Raw genomic sequence first — 17,385 nt, forward strand, 5'->3', positions numbered from 1 at the left:
TAAATGAATGGACAGTTACTGATTTTTCCCACTCTAGAGCATTACCTCATGTTACAGTAAGTTTATCCATGTATAATAAAATATAATTTCTATTTGGCTGTATGTATTAAAGCTGAGGGATTCATTAAAGGCTTCGTGATGTGAGCATTTCCCCTCTCACCTATGACTCGTCCCCTTTGGGACCTAGTGGCTTATTCAGCCTCAGGGTTTCAGTGACAATGGCAGCTTTACCACCCTTCACTCTCTAGAGGATCTGCATATAATGGTGAAATGCAGCAGAGGAGTTTAACAGAAACGTGTTAACATATGGAATAAAGACTCAATTATTGAATGAAACAGGTTTGGATATTTTTAGGTAGATTAATAAAACACTAATTTGATTTTATTTTCTGTACTTTTTTTTTTAGTTATGAAGATGGTCAAGTGGGTGATACAAGTATAAATACACAGGAACCAAGCATTCATAAAGAGATTCTTCGAGTCATTGGCAATCAAACTGCTACTGGTTAAAAGGACCACTCTTATTTAATTGATGTGATTTGGAAGCCTTCCTCAGTCTCAAAGCTGGATTTTGAACTGAAGAAGATGCAAAAAAATAATTTATTATTATTATTCTAAGCAAATTAACCCTTTGAATACTTACGGTTTTCTTACTTAGTATTTCTTATCTCATCAAATACCTGAGATGGTATGAATTAGCAACTGTAGGGGTGAAAAGTCTATTAATCTACTACAACTAATAGTAATTAAACAGGCATTTGGGTTGCTCACAATAAACAGACTTTAAAAAGGAGTTTTGTGCTGATATTTTTATATTAAACTTCAATTGGAGGTTTTAGTACTGTATACTGGTATTTTAAATTTAGAATGACTGAATTATAAGCAAGAGAGAAGATTTTATAGCGGAGCACCTGTATTATGCAGGATACTTTGCAATAAGTAAAATATTCTCGTATTTAAACACAATAAAAGGTTGTCTGGAACATGTCAAATTAAAGAGATTGGTTACCTGCAGCTATCTTTGATTCATTTTATTTTACACAGATGCAGCTAGGATTTAGAGTGAAAGGTTAAAACAATAATACATTTTTTATTTAATGAGTGAAACAAAGCAAAAAGTATTGAATGTGATGATGTATGTTTAGTTTTCTTTATCTTCTCTGGAAACACTGTCCTATCCATTAAGCAGCTCAGTCGTATTTTTTAATTATACAAGCCTAGCAAACATCTGGAAATCCTGAAGCTGTTAACTTCCTTTTTACAAGTTTGGTTTTTATATACAAGATTTTACAGTTTCTTTAGATCAACAAGATTCTTTAATGTTTTCATCTTAACGTCAATGAAACTGCTCTGTGGGTAAATTTAGCTACATATTTAAAAGTATGTGCTGAATTAAGGCTTTTACATGATTGAGTTGATTGTTGGTACATCAGAAAATACAAACAAATGCAAAATTCTACTCATTTTCTCTTGGTGAAATATTTTTATTAATTTATTCCTATTTTTTCCTAAGGGAAAACAAACTAATTCAAATCTCTCTGTCCTTCAATTTAACAACTATTTTTTCCAAGTGAGCATGATGGTAACATAGGAAGGGAGAAGCTCAGTCTGCAAGGCATAAAGCATATCCTGTGCCCTGATGAGTGGCCCTTGGCGGCCCTCACAGTAGCTATCCTGAAGTATCAATCATACTCTTGAATATGGAGAGCAGTTCAACTCACCCATCTGTGCAACTATTAAGAACCACCTCAGAAAGCAAAAATAGACTGAATTCTCTATTATGTTATTTTCACAATAAAGATACTGAAGGGCCAAATAACAGCACAACAGAGCACAGGTGTGTTTATTTCTTTTAAGCAGAACTGCATTAGATATGCTGTAATGGGTGATTCATTCTAGTTCAAGTTACACTCCCGTATTACTTCCTGCAGTTGAAGTGCCCTACAATTAAAATACTGTTATTGGGCCTAGGAGCACATAATTTGGAGGTGTATTTTAGTATTCCAGATTTATTTGCTGGGGACTCCAGTTTTTCTGGGTTCACATCCAGACTTGTAAAGCCAATCCTGTTTGTAAATCCCCATTTTGATATTGAATTTCTGTTGACTTTCACCCCCCATCTGGTGGACCCCTAACTTGAGAATCACTACTCTAATTGTTATCTTTTGTGTTGGGACACAGGTTAACTTCTAGAAACAAAGAGGATTCCTGAAATTTGTTTATCTACGTAAAGTCTGCCTTAGACTGTGTAACTGCACAAAATCAACATAATTCAGAAGTGGAGCAGAAACCATGGCATGACCATCTCTCTATAATTTGTCCTGCCACATGTATCTGAATCACTATGTTTTGCATAACAAAAAGAAACTAGGAAGTGAGTCCACAAAGATATCCTATGTTGACTTGCTAGGCTGATAGTCCACCACTCTGGGAGGACTCCTCAAAAAACTAGGAGAAAAGAAGGATGATCATCAGTGAACTGGAGAAGCCAAGTAAGCAGTCATCTTCCCTGTCCTCTCAAGCTGTAGCAGGGTCACAAGTGAATCCCCTGAAAGAAGAAACCTAGAATGTAGCTATGGCAGCAAGTCAGCCTTGGTTTTCATGGTGGGGTCATGATACTGGCCATGCATGGTGCCATCGTAAGTACAGCCACTGGAAAGGGAAGGAAAAATACATCTCTGCCAAATTTTAAGACTGGTCAGAGGTTTGTTTTAAATGGATGAGCAGGAGGAAGGGACAGCATGGAGGAAAGCAGGGCTCTGACGTATATGGAGGCCTTGCTGTTGTAAGGTGCCTGCTTGAGGGAGTACTGAGGCAACTGGCTTACACACGAGGAGGGAGGGTGGCCAAGAGCAAAAGGCAGAATGTGACAAGCACCAGCAGTGGGAGAGGGCGAAACCTTTCAGGGAGAAAGGTAGTTCTGAATGGACGAAGGGTTTGCTGTTAGGAAAGAAAAAAAAAAAGTCACCAAACTACTAACAGGCAGCATTAAGCAGCTGAGGTCCCACACGGTGCATGGCAAGACAAGGTACTGGGAGAAGAAAGCTGGAGTGTGGGGAAACAGCTCACAGAAGTATGGGACAACAACATGCCCTGGGCAGCTGGGCCACCTGGGAAGGTGTCACGCTGTAAGGGACAGTGCAAGGACACAAGCCCAGTGTCACACACAAACATCAATTGAATTAAACCAAAATTCACATGCTACACAGTAACTCGATCGCTTTTTTCTTTAGCCAATATATTAACGAGAAACTCTTCTAAGGTGTTATATTATCTGCAGGTGAACATGAGTATTCAGTATTAGTTATCTTTTTTAAAAGGTGAGGGGAAAGAGGGAGGTTCTTTGGGGATATGTTACTCAAAAATAAATAGCCTTTCTATAGCAAACTTCAAAGCTGAAACAAAGACTTTATCACCAACAACTGGAATAAAAAAGTCCGAGGATGATATTTTCTTTAAAGGATTTTTCCTTTGTGGTTTTATTCAAGGGTGGAAGTTGCATATTGCCAAATTCTTCCAAATACATACATTCACATGGATTCCAGGGGATGAAAAATAAAAAGCCAGGGTCATCTGAGCAAGGGCCCTATGTTATCCCCAAAGCCCTTGCATTTCCTTTCCTCTGTTATCATGCACATGTATTGGTGATAGAGCAATTTTTATAACTCCCGCTGTAAAGATGTAGGCTTTTCACAGATAGCTTTTAATCAAAGAAAATAGCCCCAGGCTTTACTGTCTGTCTTAGCAGAAATCTCCATGAAGCCATAGCTAGCTAGCTGTGACCATGTCCAGCACAGAGCAACCAAGGGGATTCTTGGGAAAGAACTTTCTAATTTCTTCCTACATTTGACAACAAATTACAAGCCCTCGAATGGGGAAGGTTTGACAGAAAAATTATGTTAATACCTTAACGTTGCACTCTTACTATGAATTGTGATGTTTATACTTCTGGATATTTTAAACATTGAGAAAGGAATCCAAAAAGATGGTTTTAAACCTTTCTTGAGATTCAGGTGGATATTTAGCATTCAAGGGGTTAAGCAATTTGAGTTATCTTCTATGATATGAATCAGCATAGCTCTGTTTTCTTCAGCAGTGCTACACTGTTTTGATAACCTGAGTCTTCAGCTCCATATTACTCATCATAAAATGGCCAGTTTATGTAATATTCTGCTTAATATTTTACAGGAACTAGTCGACACCGGAATTGTTTATGCTAATATTTTTCCTCTAAAGCTCTTGAAAAACTGCTACTGATGCTGTGTAATTTTAATATTATAGCTGTTGGTACTAAAAATGCATCTGATGAATAATGCTAAGATTATGCTCTTGTTAATACAAATATAAGATCACTCCAAATGAAGACTTTGTGCTTAGATCAATTATACTTTGCTTATAAACCACTTACTACTGTGGAAGCAATTAGCATACTTCCAACACGGATGAGTACAAAGTGCGTAAAAACCCAAAAAGGGACAAACGAAAGAGGAGATTCATGATTTAAAAAGAAACACTAAAAACCCACAAACCTTAAACATAAAACCAGTATCTAGTTATTTAAGCATTATATTCATTTAGATGTATTTCTTCTTGGCTCTAGAAAATGTAAGTCAGATACAGAGATTACGAGCCATCACTGACAGGGAGGTAACACTACAGGAGCGAAAGCACTCTGTAATCTTAGCATTTTCACAACAGATAGGTTTGGGGCCTGATCCTGCACTATTCTGAGCACCCATCAGAGGTGCTGCAGGTCAGGCCCTTAAACAAAAACAGACGATTTCTGTACTAGTCACTCCTCGCTCTCATGGTAAGTTTTTTAGAAGCTGCTGAGGCGAAGGCCCCTTGCGATGGGGTCAGCGTGCAGATGCCCAGGCACCGCCTGGCCTGTAGGCCTGGGCGGGAGGGGGCAGGACTCAGCTTCTCCTTGGCTGCTTGATGGTGGGACGGCAGCCATGGTGGCAAGGGTGAGGGGCAGAAAGGGCTGGGACGGCCCCAGCAGACAGGGCCTAGTCTTGCCACGCACAGCCACTCTGCCGTCTGCTGGTGCTGCGGGCATTGTGCCAGGAGCACTGTGGGCATTGTGCTGGCAGCGCCGTGGGCGTTGTGCCGGCAACACTGTGGGCATTGTGCCGGTAGCGCTGTGGGCATTATGCCGGTAATGCCGTGGGCATTGTGCCAGGAGCGCTGTGGGCATTGTGCCGGTAATGCCGTGGGCGTTGTGCCGGCAGCACCGTGGGCATTGTGCCGGTAGTGCCGTGGGCATTGTGCTGGGAGCACTGCAGGCGTTGTGCCGGCAGCGCTGCGGCAGCCCAGCTGGCACTGGCCACATGTCCACTTGTCTCTTCGGGCGTGTAGGGTCCTGTGGCACTTTATTTGCAAAACTGAGGTGTTAATCTGGTGTCCTGCGCAATTTCTTCATTACAAACGCTACCTCAAGGTGAAAGACGAGCCTGTTGACTGAACTGAGGAAGGTCTCTTGTTTGGAGAGCAGTTAAGATACACGTAGCATGGAAAGTTGCTCGGGAAGAATCTTGAGTCTAGCCAGCCAGGACTGTGATAATAATCAAATTTATTCCTTCAAGTGCTCAGGAGTGGAGGGACACTTGCACTTCAGAAGGGGATAAATAAAAATGGGAAGATTTACTCAGAGTGGCGTACAAGGATGCCGCCAGTAGTTTGAATTTCCAGATTTGGTTTTGGAAGCATCAGGTTTGAAAGTGCTGACCACCTCTGTCTTTCCTGGGGTGGCAGTTTCATACCCCTGCTCCCTGGCTGGAGCAACAGCCACTGAGAAGAGCATGGGGAATAAAACACCTTGAGCTGCTGTTTTGTAGTATTTTGATTGTGTGCTCCTGCTAAGTTTCAGTCTGCTGCAGAATGGCTACGATGTAAATTACTACCCATTACACTTTGCATTGGGATTTTGTATACATACTAGGTATAAGATGTTTATAAGGAAAAAAAAAAGAGAAAAGAATTCAAGTAGTTTTTAGATTAACATATCTAGTGTGTGAAAAGCCTGTTGAAGAATAGATTACATTAAACATTTACCAGCAAGGCAGTAAAAATAGTCCTTACGCACAGACATTAAATATAATTTAATGTTCTAAAAATAATTTTTTAATTTACCCACTATGTATTGTATCTTTCTTTGAATTTTAAGAAGCAGCCACTCCTTTATGTAAACATAAAGTATGCCTGTGTTTCCTTTAACTCTACAGCCTTTTTTCCTTCAAATAAATTTATTAAATTCTGTGCACAAAATAGTACTGCAGCCTGCTATTTAGCCTATGGTGCCTTAGAGTTACTACAAATATTTAACAAAATGTACATAATGTAAATACTGCCAGAAGATCACTAAGGCCAAATATTTTCTCTATTCACTTTTTACTGCACTTGCTTTCTATTGCTATTTAAGCCTCTTTTATCCAGCTTTGTAACAGTTATAACATTGTAGCCAATGTAAATGTTTACTTTCAATAAATCAGAATTTGTTCAACAAGCACTGTGCATTTGGGCACTATTTTGAGAACTCTGTTCGAAGTTGAAACAGTCATCCAAGAATTAAGCTGTGTCTGAAGCAGTTTCTTGACTTTTGCTAATCTCAACGACATCTAAAGGTTATGCCATGCTTTTACACATATTGCAGTAAAATTTTTCTGCAGTGCTCTTTTTAAAAACACTTGGATGAACAGTAAAAACAGCTTCCCATACTGTGTTCATCTGAATGGGTTACACAACTGGTCCAAAATGGAGATACTGGAATTAAAGCAGTATTTTGCATGTACAGTATCATGTAAAATGCGTAAGGATGTCTCAAGATGCACTTTATAATTGCTTTTAAAGAAGTAGTCCTCTGTTTTTCTGTAGAGATGTTTTTGTCATGAAAACACAGCAAATATATGACAAACCATGTCGTACTTTAATGTGGGTATGTTTAAAGTATAAATGCACATCTGCAGCTCATAAAATATGCAGACATTTGTGGGACTGGTTATTAATTCAGTGAGTATACTATTTTTTTCGCTGCCTATGAGCTCATTTTAATTATAGGGCTGGATATTAACTTGTATCTTTTGAAAGTTTTAGCTTTTGCTTTGTTAAATTTATTATTCTGTTATTGCAGATTTTGGATTGGAAAAGTCAAGGTGGTACTATTCTTTTGAATGCTTTTAAGTATTTTACACAAATATAACTATGGGAAAGAGGAAAAACTACATCATTTCTACCCTAAATGACTCATAATTTGCCTTCGACTGGAGTGTACAGGCCGGAGTTTGAATTCTATAATGGAAGAGATATTCCATATTTTGGGGACCTCAAAGTTGGAAGAAACAGTGACTTCCAAACTTACAAAACAAGAACTGAATCAGTGGTGAAGTCTCAGACTTCACTAAAACCTTTACCCACAGCAGGAGCAACAGGATTTGTAACAGTTTTGGCTTAACTGCTTCTCACATTTCCAAGTTGCTGCATCGCAAGCTCTCTCAATATGCATCAATAGTCAGTTTTTTCATTGAGAAAGTTTATGGCATATTTTATTCACCTGTTGAACAGCTCGGTGTGGGACCTAAGATATTAATAATCCAAACATTAATTGACAGCAATACAAAATCACTGCAATGGACCAGAGCTGCTTTCAAATGCACACATGGCCTTTTTGGCCAGAGGAAGAGCAGAAAATATTTCTAAGTATGGCCACTGGAAAAAGTACATGCTGTATTCATTAAACTGTGTTTGCACAGTTGACCAACTCTTTTCTGAATTACTGTGCAGTGCGGCTTGCAGCAAATAATTTTGCACAGGTCACATAGCCTGGGCCCCCTCCAAGAGGGATTTGTCCACCTGAAGTATTGGGAGACCGCTTAAATAGAGCTGCGCTAAATGAATGAAGCCAATAGTAGCTGAGGGCCACAACTTTGCTATGCCCCAGCTCTCAGCACAAAGCAAGCTCTTTAGTTACCATAGAGAAAAAATCTTAAGGCATATAACAAAGGCTTACTTTGGGGCTCAGTGCCTTGCAAAAGCCTAGTGTCAAAACAGGTGAAAAAGAGGAACAGCACATAAAAAAAAAATAACCAAAACAAAAAAAACCCCATCGATTTTAAATTGGCATTTTTTATTAACACACATAATAGCTCCCTCAGGATGATTTTCTTAAATGTGGCAAACATTTTCCATTCACATTCGAGGGACAGAAGTGTAATTCAACACACGGAAATGGAAGCCTCTGAATGGGGCATAAGACCCTTTTAGTAGCTGCACTGAATGTAGCAAGCCCCTATGCAAAGCGTCAGCTATTGGATTTCAGCCAGTTCCACAAAACTGGCATTTTGCAAAATGCTGAAGCGGTGGGAATAACACTAGCAGCAGGAACAGTGACTGCTACAGAAGCAAGAGCAGCACAAGTCTCCAGAGATCATGTCTGGAAAAAAATACAGGAACTCCTGGCTTAAGGTTTGCTCAACAAAAGCCAGAGCTTATCATCAGCAAAGCAATTCTAATTTGTAACTTTTAAAGAGAAAGCTTTCCATTGTTTAGGAGAAACAAGAAAAAAAATGTTAGTTTTCCTCAACCTGCTGTCCTGTAGCTGTAAAGGTCAGTCTAATCGCATGCTTGGGGTAATGTCCCACTGTATTTGCATGTAGCAGGCTTACTTACAGCAGTAGCGACTTGCTTATAGATCTCGGGCAGAATGAAGAATGGCTTAGTTAGCTGACAGTTCCTTGGAGCCTGTCTCATATTTTATTTACATATTCTGATGGAGTCTGTACAGGTGAAACAGTCCAGAAAGGGAATAGGTGGCTGATACTTTCCTTGCCGGTTTTCAGCTCTGGTCAGATTATTATTCCCATATGAGCTGTTGAACAAAAGGTTTTGCTGACTGTTTAAAAAAAAAATCTTGCTCCCTTCGTCTCTCCTAAACAAATAGCTTAGAGTTTGGGAGTATTTCTGCTCACAATCATCTACCAAGGTTAATTCAGTCTGAAGAAGTTTGAGGATGAGAGGAGTGAGAGTCCAAGCTAATTTAAACATATTTTAATGTAAATATGTAGTATATATTTAAATGTAAATATATTTGCATCTATATATACGAATTTGAATTAAAACAGTTCTATTGACTCAAAACTAAGGATCACTGTTTACAACACTTTTTTGACAAGTGCAGTGTGTTACAAATACAGGTTTTAATAACCCTAATGTGGTAGCTTTTGATTGATCTGACTTGCTGTCTTTTTGGCAATGACATGTTTTGCTAGAGGCTTTTAAATTCTTGCCCATGGGGAATTTCAAGGGGCCATTCATGCATCCTCTGTACGTGTTACCGCATAGCTGGCATGTTGCTCTTCATGCAATATTCCATCTGTGTGAAATTGTGTTATTCCACTGTTTGGGTCTTTATTATCTTCTGCAAACTTTGATTTCATGCCTGCCATGCTAATCAGTAGGATGTAAGTATCAAAAAACTCAAGTCTGTTCTGTGGCTGCTGAGCTGCTCCTACTTGTATATTTTTTTCTACTTAAAAAGCATCTTAATTTATGGCTATTGTTTGTGAAGGAAACACCAAGGTCTCCCTTACTACCTTATCTTTTGGTATCAACCTTGCTTCAGATTCCTTCAGATACTGTATGCTTCGGACCTTTTCATCTTTTTTTCAGCCCCATCTCTTGACAGTGGCAGTAGCCTTTGGTCCATTTTGTTCCTGTTACAAAAGTCTACAAAGGCTGCTAAACAACTTGCTAAACCTGTGCTGTGGCAATTCTCTCTCTGGCAGGCTGGGTTATCTTTTTTGTCCAGATATTCTGGGGTTTTTTTTCTTTTTTTCTTTTGTAAGTCTCCAGTAGTCTCTTCCACTACCAAAAAGCTATGTAGTGCTTGTTGGAGAGATGATAATTTTGCTGTTTGTTATGTTGTTCAATGACTTCATACTCTGTATAGGTATGCTAATGTGACCTGAATTTCTGATCCATTGCAGTTCTCTTCCCTGTCACTCACTCTTTTGCTCACACAGCTAGCCTTTAGAAAAGCATCAAATATTAGCATTAAAATACAATACTGAGGATATTTCAGTTAAAATGCAAAAATGTGAAGCCATGAATACTAAAAAACTACTGAAATTAGAGTCCTACAGTATGAAAAGCATATGTACAAACTATTAACTTACACATGAGAACAAGAATGTGTGGCTGAAAGAGTATGCCAAGAAGGATGCTGTTAAAAGCTAAGGAGTTTTATATACACCATTTCCTCTCATAATTTCCTTTCATCTAAGCAAAATTGGCAGTGTAAGTTTAAAATACTCCCTACCTGTAGTTCTGGCTATGCCTTTAAATAGGGTTCAAGTTGGATTGCTGGTCTTTCCTTCCCAGATTCTTCTTTTCCTGTATTATTATTAGGAAGCTTACTGGGGTCTTAATTACTTTAAGGAATGTTATTGATCTCCTAGATTAATCTGCCTGAACAATTTCCATAAATTGATTTGGAATGTGCTTTTTCATCAATAAGCTACCATATGCATTTGCTTTCTTTCCACAGAGATTTTTTACATTTGTAAAGCCCAAGTCCATTTACTTGAATAAAACTTTTCCTTAGAGGATTGAAAGAATTGATGTCATGTGTATATGACATTTATTATGAAAATTTTTTACTTGTTTCTTTGTAAGTGGAGTTTCCATGGCCTGGGCAGCAGATGCTTTGGTGTAATGCTACAATTTATTAATTGATCCAAATGAGGACTGATTTTGGTTTTGGCTTTTAGGGTATAGTTGACCCATTGGATAAAGCTAAGAATTCTGGCCATTCTGATCTAATTCTATTCTCTATAAATGATGTTACTTTGTGTAAACTGTTCCTTTACATTGACTGCTCTGTGGATCTTTATTTGCATATATTCTTGCCACCTCTAGCATGCATGAATGCAAAGGAAGACACAAAGCTACAGTAAAGACATGGTTCATAGTCCATGCTGACTGGAAATTGTGTAGGAGTTTATGTAGGGTAAAATTGTGCAAGGGATCACTCTAGCAGTTTTATGAGCTGTACAGTTGTGTTTCATGCCCAGCAACGTTCTCAAGCCTGTTCAGTTTGCTTGTACAGGCACAGCCATCCTGGTCAAACTTGGGACGTTTGTTTGTCTAGACCTAGATCTTTGCTCTGTAGTGGTAAAGCTATTCCTTGGTGGAAGATTACATTTCTAAGGCACTGCTGCGCTTGCTTCACTTTGTACATCTCCTGTGGGGAAAACAAATACAAAATGGATGAAGCATGCTATTATTTTGATTTGTAGCATAATTCCTACCTCCTGAGTAAGTACAAGTGATTCCACAGCATTTAAGTCAATTATAATTCAGGTCTCTGTATAGACTTCAATATCAACAATAATTACCTTTGTTCTCTTTAACTATATATACATACATACACATGCATATACCCTTTTTTAATTTTGATTGGCAAGTTGATGTTCGAATACAGAAAATATGGGACCATTGTTTTATATATGCAGAGATTGTCTAAACTTGCAAAGGTGGCTAAGCAAGTAGACCTCAGTCATGAACAATGATTTATTCCAGTGCTCTGCTGAGCGGAGACTACTGAATCCTGTGGGTGGCTTTATAAAAAAAAGTGAGCCAGCATCTACTGGAAAGTTAAGCATCTGTGATCAGAACAGATTCAAAACCAAGCTTCTTGAGGTGCAAGGCCTGCGATTTAACATATTCCATCCTACCAGCCCCAAAACAAGGATTTGATTAAATACTTGTACTTGCTCTCTTTTTTCTTTCTTTTTTTTTTTTTTTTCACCAGAAACCTTCTCTGGGCAAATAACTATATCCAAAAACTTTTCTAACTGTAAAAGCCATTGGCAGTTAATCACAGCTGTGTCAGTTTAAAGATGTGATTTCCACAACTTAGTCCTTTAGATTTATGTTGCTCTCTATGATTTTTATTTTTCCCCCACATTATGAATGCCTCATTTCTCTTGAGGGCCATAAAAACTTGAAAGGTATAGTAGCAATATGCAACACAGACTTCCTTGCACCCTCTTGCTGGTCTATATAAAACCTGAATTGAGGTACTCATTTCCTGCAGTGATTAATCAACATAATGTGATCGCTTGATGAAAATCAAGCTATAGTAGTTAGATATTTTGAAGGGGGATGTTGGGGTGGTATTTTTTTGTTTCACTGAGCCCTTTCAGCGGTGAGAGAAATTTATTCTTTCCTTTCTCTGCTGGTTTGAGCCCATATCTGTATCTTTACTTTTGATTTGATTTCTTTAAGTCAGGATGTTGGGCCAACTACCTAAGGGCTACTTAACTGAGGAAGCAATTTTACTTACAAGATTGTTCCTATAGCATCCATACTGGACCAGACTGCTGGTATGAGAAAGCCTGGATGAAAACTGCTTTTCCGAACTGTTTTTTGGTGGTCGGGGTTTCCCTCCTGCAGGGCGCACCAGAGAACGTGTCTGGAAATTTCGCCATTCCCACAAATTCCCTCTGAACAGAGGGCTATCTGCAGTCACACCTGAGCCACAGGGTCTTTCACTTTCTCCTATTTGTCCAGCTGCATTTGCCCTTGTGTCCTGAACTATTTTTTAAATTCAGCTCCAGCAGCTCCAAAGGCTCACTTAGGGTAAAGCAAGCATTCTTGCTCAAGAAAACACTTAGTTCTGTTCTCACATTTGAAATATTTGCATGAAAGTTATTTTTTCAATGATGACTTGGGAGTATACTCTGTCACGGCCAAAAAAATGATCAGAGGGCTGGAGCACCTCTCCTATGAGGACAGGCTGACAGAGTTGGGGTTGTTCAGCTTGGAGAAGAGAAGGCTCCGGGGAGATCTTTCTGTGGCTTCCAGTACCTAAATGGGGCTTATGAGAAAGATGGGAACAGGGTTTTATCAGGGCCTGTAGCAGTAGGACAAGGAGTAATGGCTTTTAACTAAAAGAGGGTAGATTTAGACTAGATAAAAGAAAGAAATTTTTTACAATGAGGGTGGTGAGACACTGGAACAGGTTTCCCAGAGAGCTGGTAGATGCCCCATCCCTGGAAACATTCAAGGTGAGGATGGATGGGCAACCTGATCTAGTTGAAGATGGCCCTGCTGATTGCAGGGGAGTTGGACTAGATGATCTTTGAAGTTCCCTTCCAACCCAAACTATTCTATGGACAACACCTACCAGGCAAGATCACCTTGCTATGTCCATACTACCTTTCCGGGGCAATCTCTGTGGGCTGAGTGTGCATCTCCTCACCTTTCCCTGTGTTCACCCTAGACAGTATTGTCTCTGTGTCTTCTCATGCTCATAGGAGTTTCACATTCACTGTCTCTTCTCATGCTCATAGGAGTTTCACATTCAAAGTGCCCATGCCACTGGGGCACAGGCCCTGGCCCAGCATCAGAAGATCTGGCCTTTCTACCAGCTAGGTTTGCCGTGTTACCAGAGAAGTCACTAATCACACATTTTTGTTCAAATGGTTCTTCTCCTGTGTGAAAGACGTAAGCTGATAGAAAAATAAACAAAATGTGTAAACTCCCTGATAGACTTAGGGAGTAATACTTTTGAAATTTAACACCAGCATTGCAGTAGCAAAAATATAATGCCTTGAGCTTTCAAACACTTGTCAAACTCACCGCTCACCTCTGCATAACCAGATCTGGATTCTCATTAATGCTATGTGAATGCATGATACTGTTTCCTCCACAGTCCCCTGAAATATATGTGTGCATACTAAACTCAAGCCAGAGACTGCCTTCTGCATGTACATACAGCAGTTCTGAAACAGATCAGCTTCAAAAATTCATTTTCCTGCATACAGTGTGTCATATATAGAGGGGGATATCACTAAGCAGCTGTGCCTGTGAGGATAGAAACCTTTTTCTGAACACAATGCAGCCCTGTGTCAAAGATGCAAGAACTGACAGTAGCAATTCATCCTGTGTAGGAGGTGGGATTTGGGTTCTTCTCTCTTTTCCAATAACCTTTTTTCCATGACCCTTCTCGTGCTGTAGGGCTGTGGTTCTCAACTCATAACATGCAAAACCATGGCACACCAACTCACAACTCCAAAAGAACACAAGGACAGTAACATACAACCACACATGTAATATACACTAGAAAGAACTGAAAGCACAGAGAATGCGTATTTTACAACACAGAAAGCCTCCTTTAACTTGTAAAAGTAGCTAGTACAGTAAAAATAAGCATTGTCATTGGTTGCACAGGCAGAGAGAGAAAAGCTCTTCCTCAACAATACCAACACTGCAAAACAGTCCCTGAGAAAAGCTGACTTAACAACAATACTGAGGACACATTCCTTCAGCCCCTCACTGGGGACTCAGGCCTGAGAGTCCTGGTTGATATCAGCTGTCAGTAGAAAAGTCCAGGAGAGAGGGAAGCTAACCTGTGAAAGGTAAAACCATGATTTTATAGAATTAGAGCTGCAGAAAAGTGAGTATGTGGGCAATGTGTTTCTGCCAGCAGTACCAGTGAACGAATGGGTGACGGAGAACTGTGTGTGCAGTGTTTTGTGCCCATTTGTTTTCCATATAAACAATGGTGCTATCTTTATAGTTGTCCTTTTCTCATAAAACTAACTCAAATGAATATTTCTCATAGGACTTTCTTTAGCCCTGCTTCTGAACTTTGTAAATATCCCAACTTGAGAATAAACCTGGCTACTGGAATTCCTATAGGAGACTGGGATGTTGGGGGCATTTCCTAAAGCCACAATAAGAGACAAGTCGTGCCAAAGAAAGGGTGACAGATGTCTCCCACAACCTGGTCTGTTCTTCCCAGTGGAGGAGATATGAAATTTAATTATCTCAATCTAAGGAAGAAAACCAGAGATCCAAGTCTCCTACTGGTGATAAACTATAGTGCTCTTTCATAAAAGCCAGTGCCATCTTTGGCAATCATCAAAAAAAGAAAATGAGATGTGCTCAGTTTTTCTAAAAGAATAGATATAACACACCAGATATAGGTATAACACCCACCTTCAGTAAAAGCAACTCAGCAAATTATTTGTTCCTATCACCTGAATATTGTGTTTTGCTTCCTTCCTTAAGGCATGACATATTAAAAACATCTTTTTAACTTTGATCTCTTGAGTGGTTGTAATATTTGTTAACACCGCAGGTTACGGAAAAAAATATAAAGGCAGCAATATGAGCATTCCTAGGTTTTATTAGATATTTTTATCCAAGGGGAAATGATGAGAGATGCAACAGCAGTAGTTCTGAGCTGCAGGAGTAGATTTTATACTATTTCCTCTTTCTACTAGTGTAGATATTGGTCATTTGCCTCCATTTTTACCACTGCAATGAATTATGTAAACTTATAATTATCATTATCAGCTGTGTTGAGGCATTGAAAAGCATTATCAGATACAGCATTTGGCCACGAGCTGTATGGCCAAAATCCATTTAATGTGTAAGCCCTTAAGTACAGGGGGTTTTAAGGATCTATGAGCCCCAAGGTTTAGATTTTGACTTTATAAACCTTTGATAGTGCTCATCAAGCACAAATGATTAATAAATCTTCTTGGCTAGAGAAGGATAAAATAAATTATCTATATGAATAACTGAATATTTACTTTTTATGTCTGTGAAATGGACAGTTCAAAAACCTGTAATGTTACTTCATCTTCTTTCAGCATTAGACTTGGGAGATTTGATTATCTTGGTATATGATATGATTCTTTTCCCATGTTCTTTCAATATGAGAATAAGGGTTGTATTTTCACTGAGATGTCATCTAGAACAGGGCTGCAAGACGATACCAGTTAGGGTTCATAACATGCTATGTGACATGGACATTTGGATTGTGTAGTTTACACTTTAAGAGAATGCTTATTTCACAAGATTTTTATTTTATTTTACTTGGAAAGAACACTAGCAATAGTCTTTAAAAAAATAAAGAAAATAAGCTAGATGTATATTGGCATGCCAGCAACTGTTAAATGACTACACATTTGTATATATTAAACCCCGGCAAGAAGAAAAAGGTTTTCTCTGTGGAAAGACTGGCCCTGAAGTCAGCATGAGAAGTACACATGATGCATTTAGGAAATCTGACTTGCCAACACGTGCTACCATCTCACGAGGTTACTGAAAAATAGCAATATACAAGACAGCCACTCCCAAGCACTCTCTGAATGGTCTTTGTGCCTATGTTTCCCCTGATTTATCCTTGTTTCTCTCTTTACAGGTACATAGATGAACCGATATATATTCAAAAGGAGAGGAAAGCTAGCCTGCCAGTAAAAGACACTAAAACTAAAAATAATCTCTAACTGCTTGGAGCTGTTATCCAAGGCATAAGAGTAGATATGCCCATTCATTTTAAACATATGCTTGTCTGGAGCTATTGCAGAGATCACATACATACTTCAGCATATTTCTAAGGACACTGATTTAGCCAGGTGCTCTAGATGGCTTGGTGGCAATAAAATTAATATATTCCCAAACACAATGACTATGGTATCTTAAATACTTTGTATAAATAGGTGGGAAAAAAATCCCCAACATACCCTGTTTGTCTCTCATCTTTCTTAACTAGAAATGCTTGCTCCCCCTTAGGATGCCTTCACTGGGGCATTGCTTTGGTTGATTGTAATGTCTTATTCATTAATAGATATTTCTTTTACTTACATCTTCACCATTATTAGCCAATTCGCATCTATGCATGTATCAACTAAATTGAGTATTATTGTTGCCTTCCATTTTAGAGAAAGGGAAACTGAGACATCAAGCAATGAAATTTCCTCTGGCATGGAGTACTACATACTGTTCCACAGAAAGCTAGTACATCCAGGGAACAAATGTGATTATTAATGCAAAGGTGGAGGCAGCAGCAGGCTGGTAGAAGGGACACAGACAGAGCTTGAGGTGGTAAGCTCTTGATTCTGGGCATCTGGATGTCTGAGGCAAGAAGGTTTCATTTGTGACTGAGATTCCTGGATGCTGGCACTGTGCAATTAAACAACATAATTAGGTCGCCTAACAAAAACTCCAATGTGTTCTCCTGCCTCTGGACTGAGCAGCAAGGGAACTTCAGGGATGTCTACTGGGACACAGGCATTTGGGCCAGAGCTGTATCCAGCGTTTTACTGTCATGCAGCAGAACGGACCTTTCTGCCACAGCAAATGAGTGCCCTTTGCTAAACTGTGTACTTAAATAATCTTCAGAATGACAGTAAGGTCATCAGTTCTAATTAATCACTTTGTGCCTAAATAATTGAGATATTTAATTTAAAGAAAAGTAAGAGGAAGAAACAGAAAAAGCAACACAGTTGTGGTCTTCTCCTTCCCCTCTTTCTGATAATGACTGAAAGAAACCATTTCCTAGACAAACAGAATCAAAATGTCAGTGTCTGCCAT

The 17,385-nt window shown here is 39.1% G+C and overlaps 1 protein-coding gene across 3 annotated transcripts in view; it reads left to right on the top strand.

The window, feature by feature from the left end:
* PARP8 (poly(ADP-ribose) polymerase family member 8) overlaps window positions 1-6,340 on the top strand; it is a 125,700-nt gene extending 119,360 nt beyond the window's left edge. For all 3 annotated transcript variants that reach the window (XM_054810526.1, XM_054810527.1, XM_054810528.1), the window contains one exon: window positions 408-6,340. In XM_054810526.1, the coding sequence (XP_054666501.1) occupies window positions 408-510 (103 nt within the window). In that variant the 3' untranslated portion in view covers window positions 511-6,340. The remainder of the gene's footprint in view (window positions 1-407) is intronic.
* Window positions 6,341-17,385: the final 11,045 nt, after the last annotated feature.

The sequence above is a fragment of the Grus americana genome, chromosome Z (genome assembly GCF_028858705.1).
Source record: "Grus americana isolate bGruAme1 chromosome Z, bGruAme1.mat, whole genome shotgun sequence".
Lineage (NCBI taxonomy): Eukaryota > Metazoa > Chordata > Aves > Gruiformes > Gruidae > Grus > Grus americana.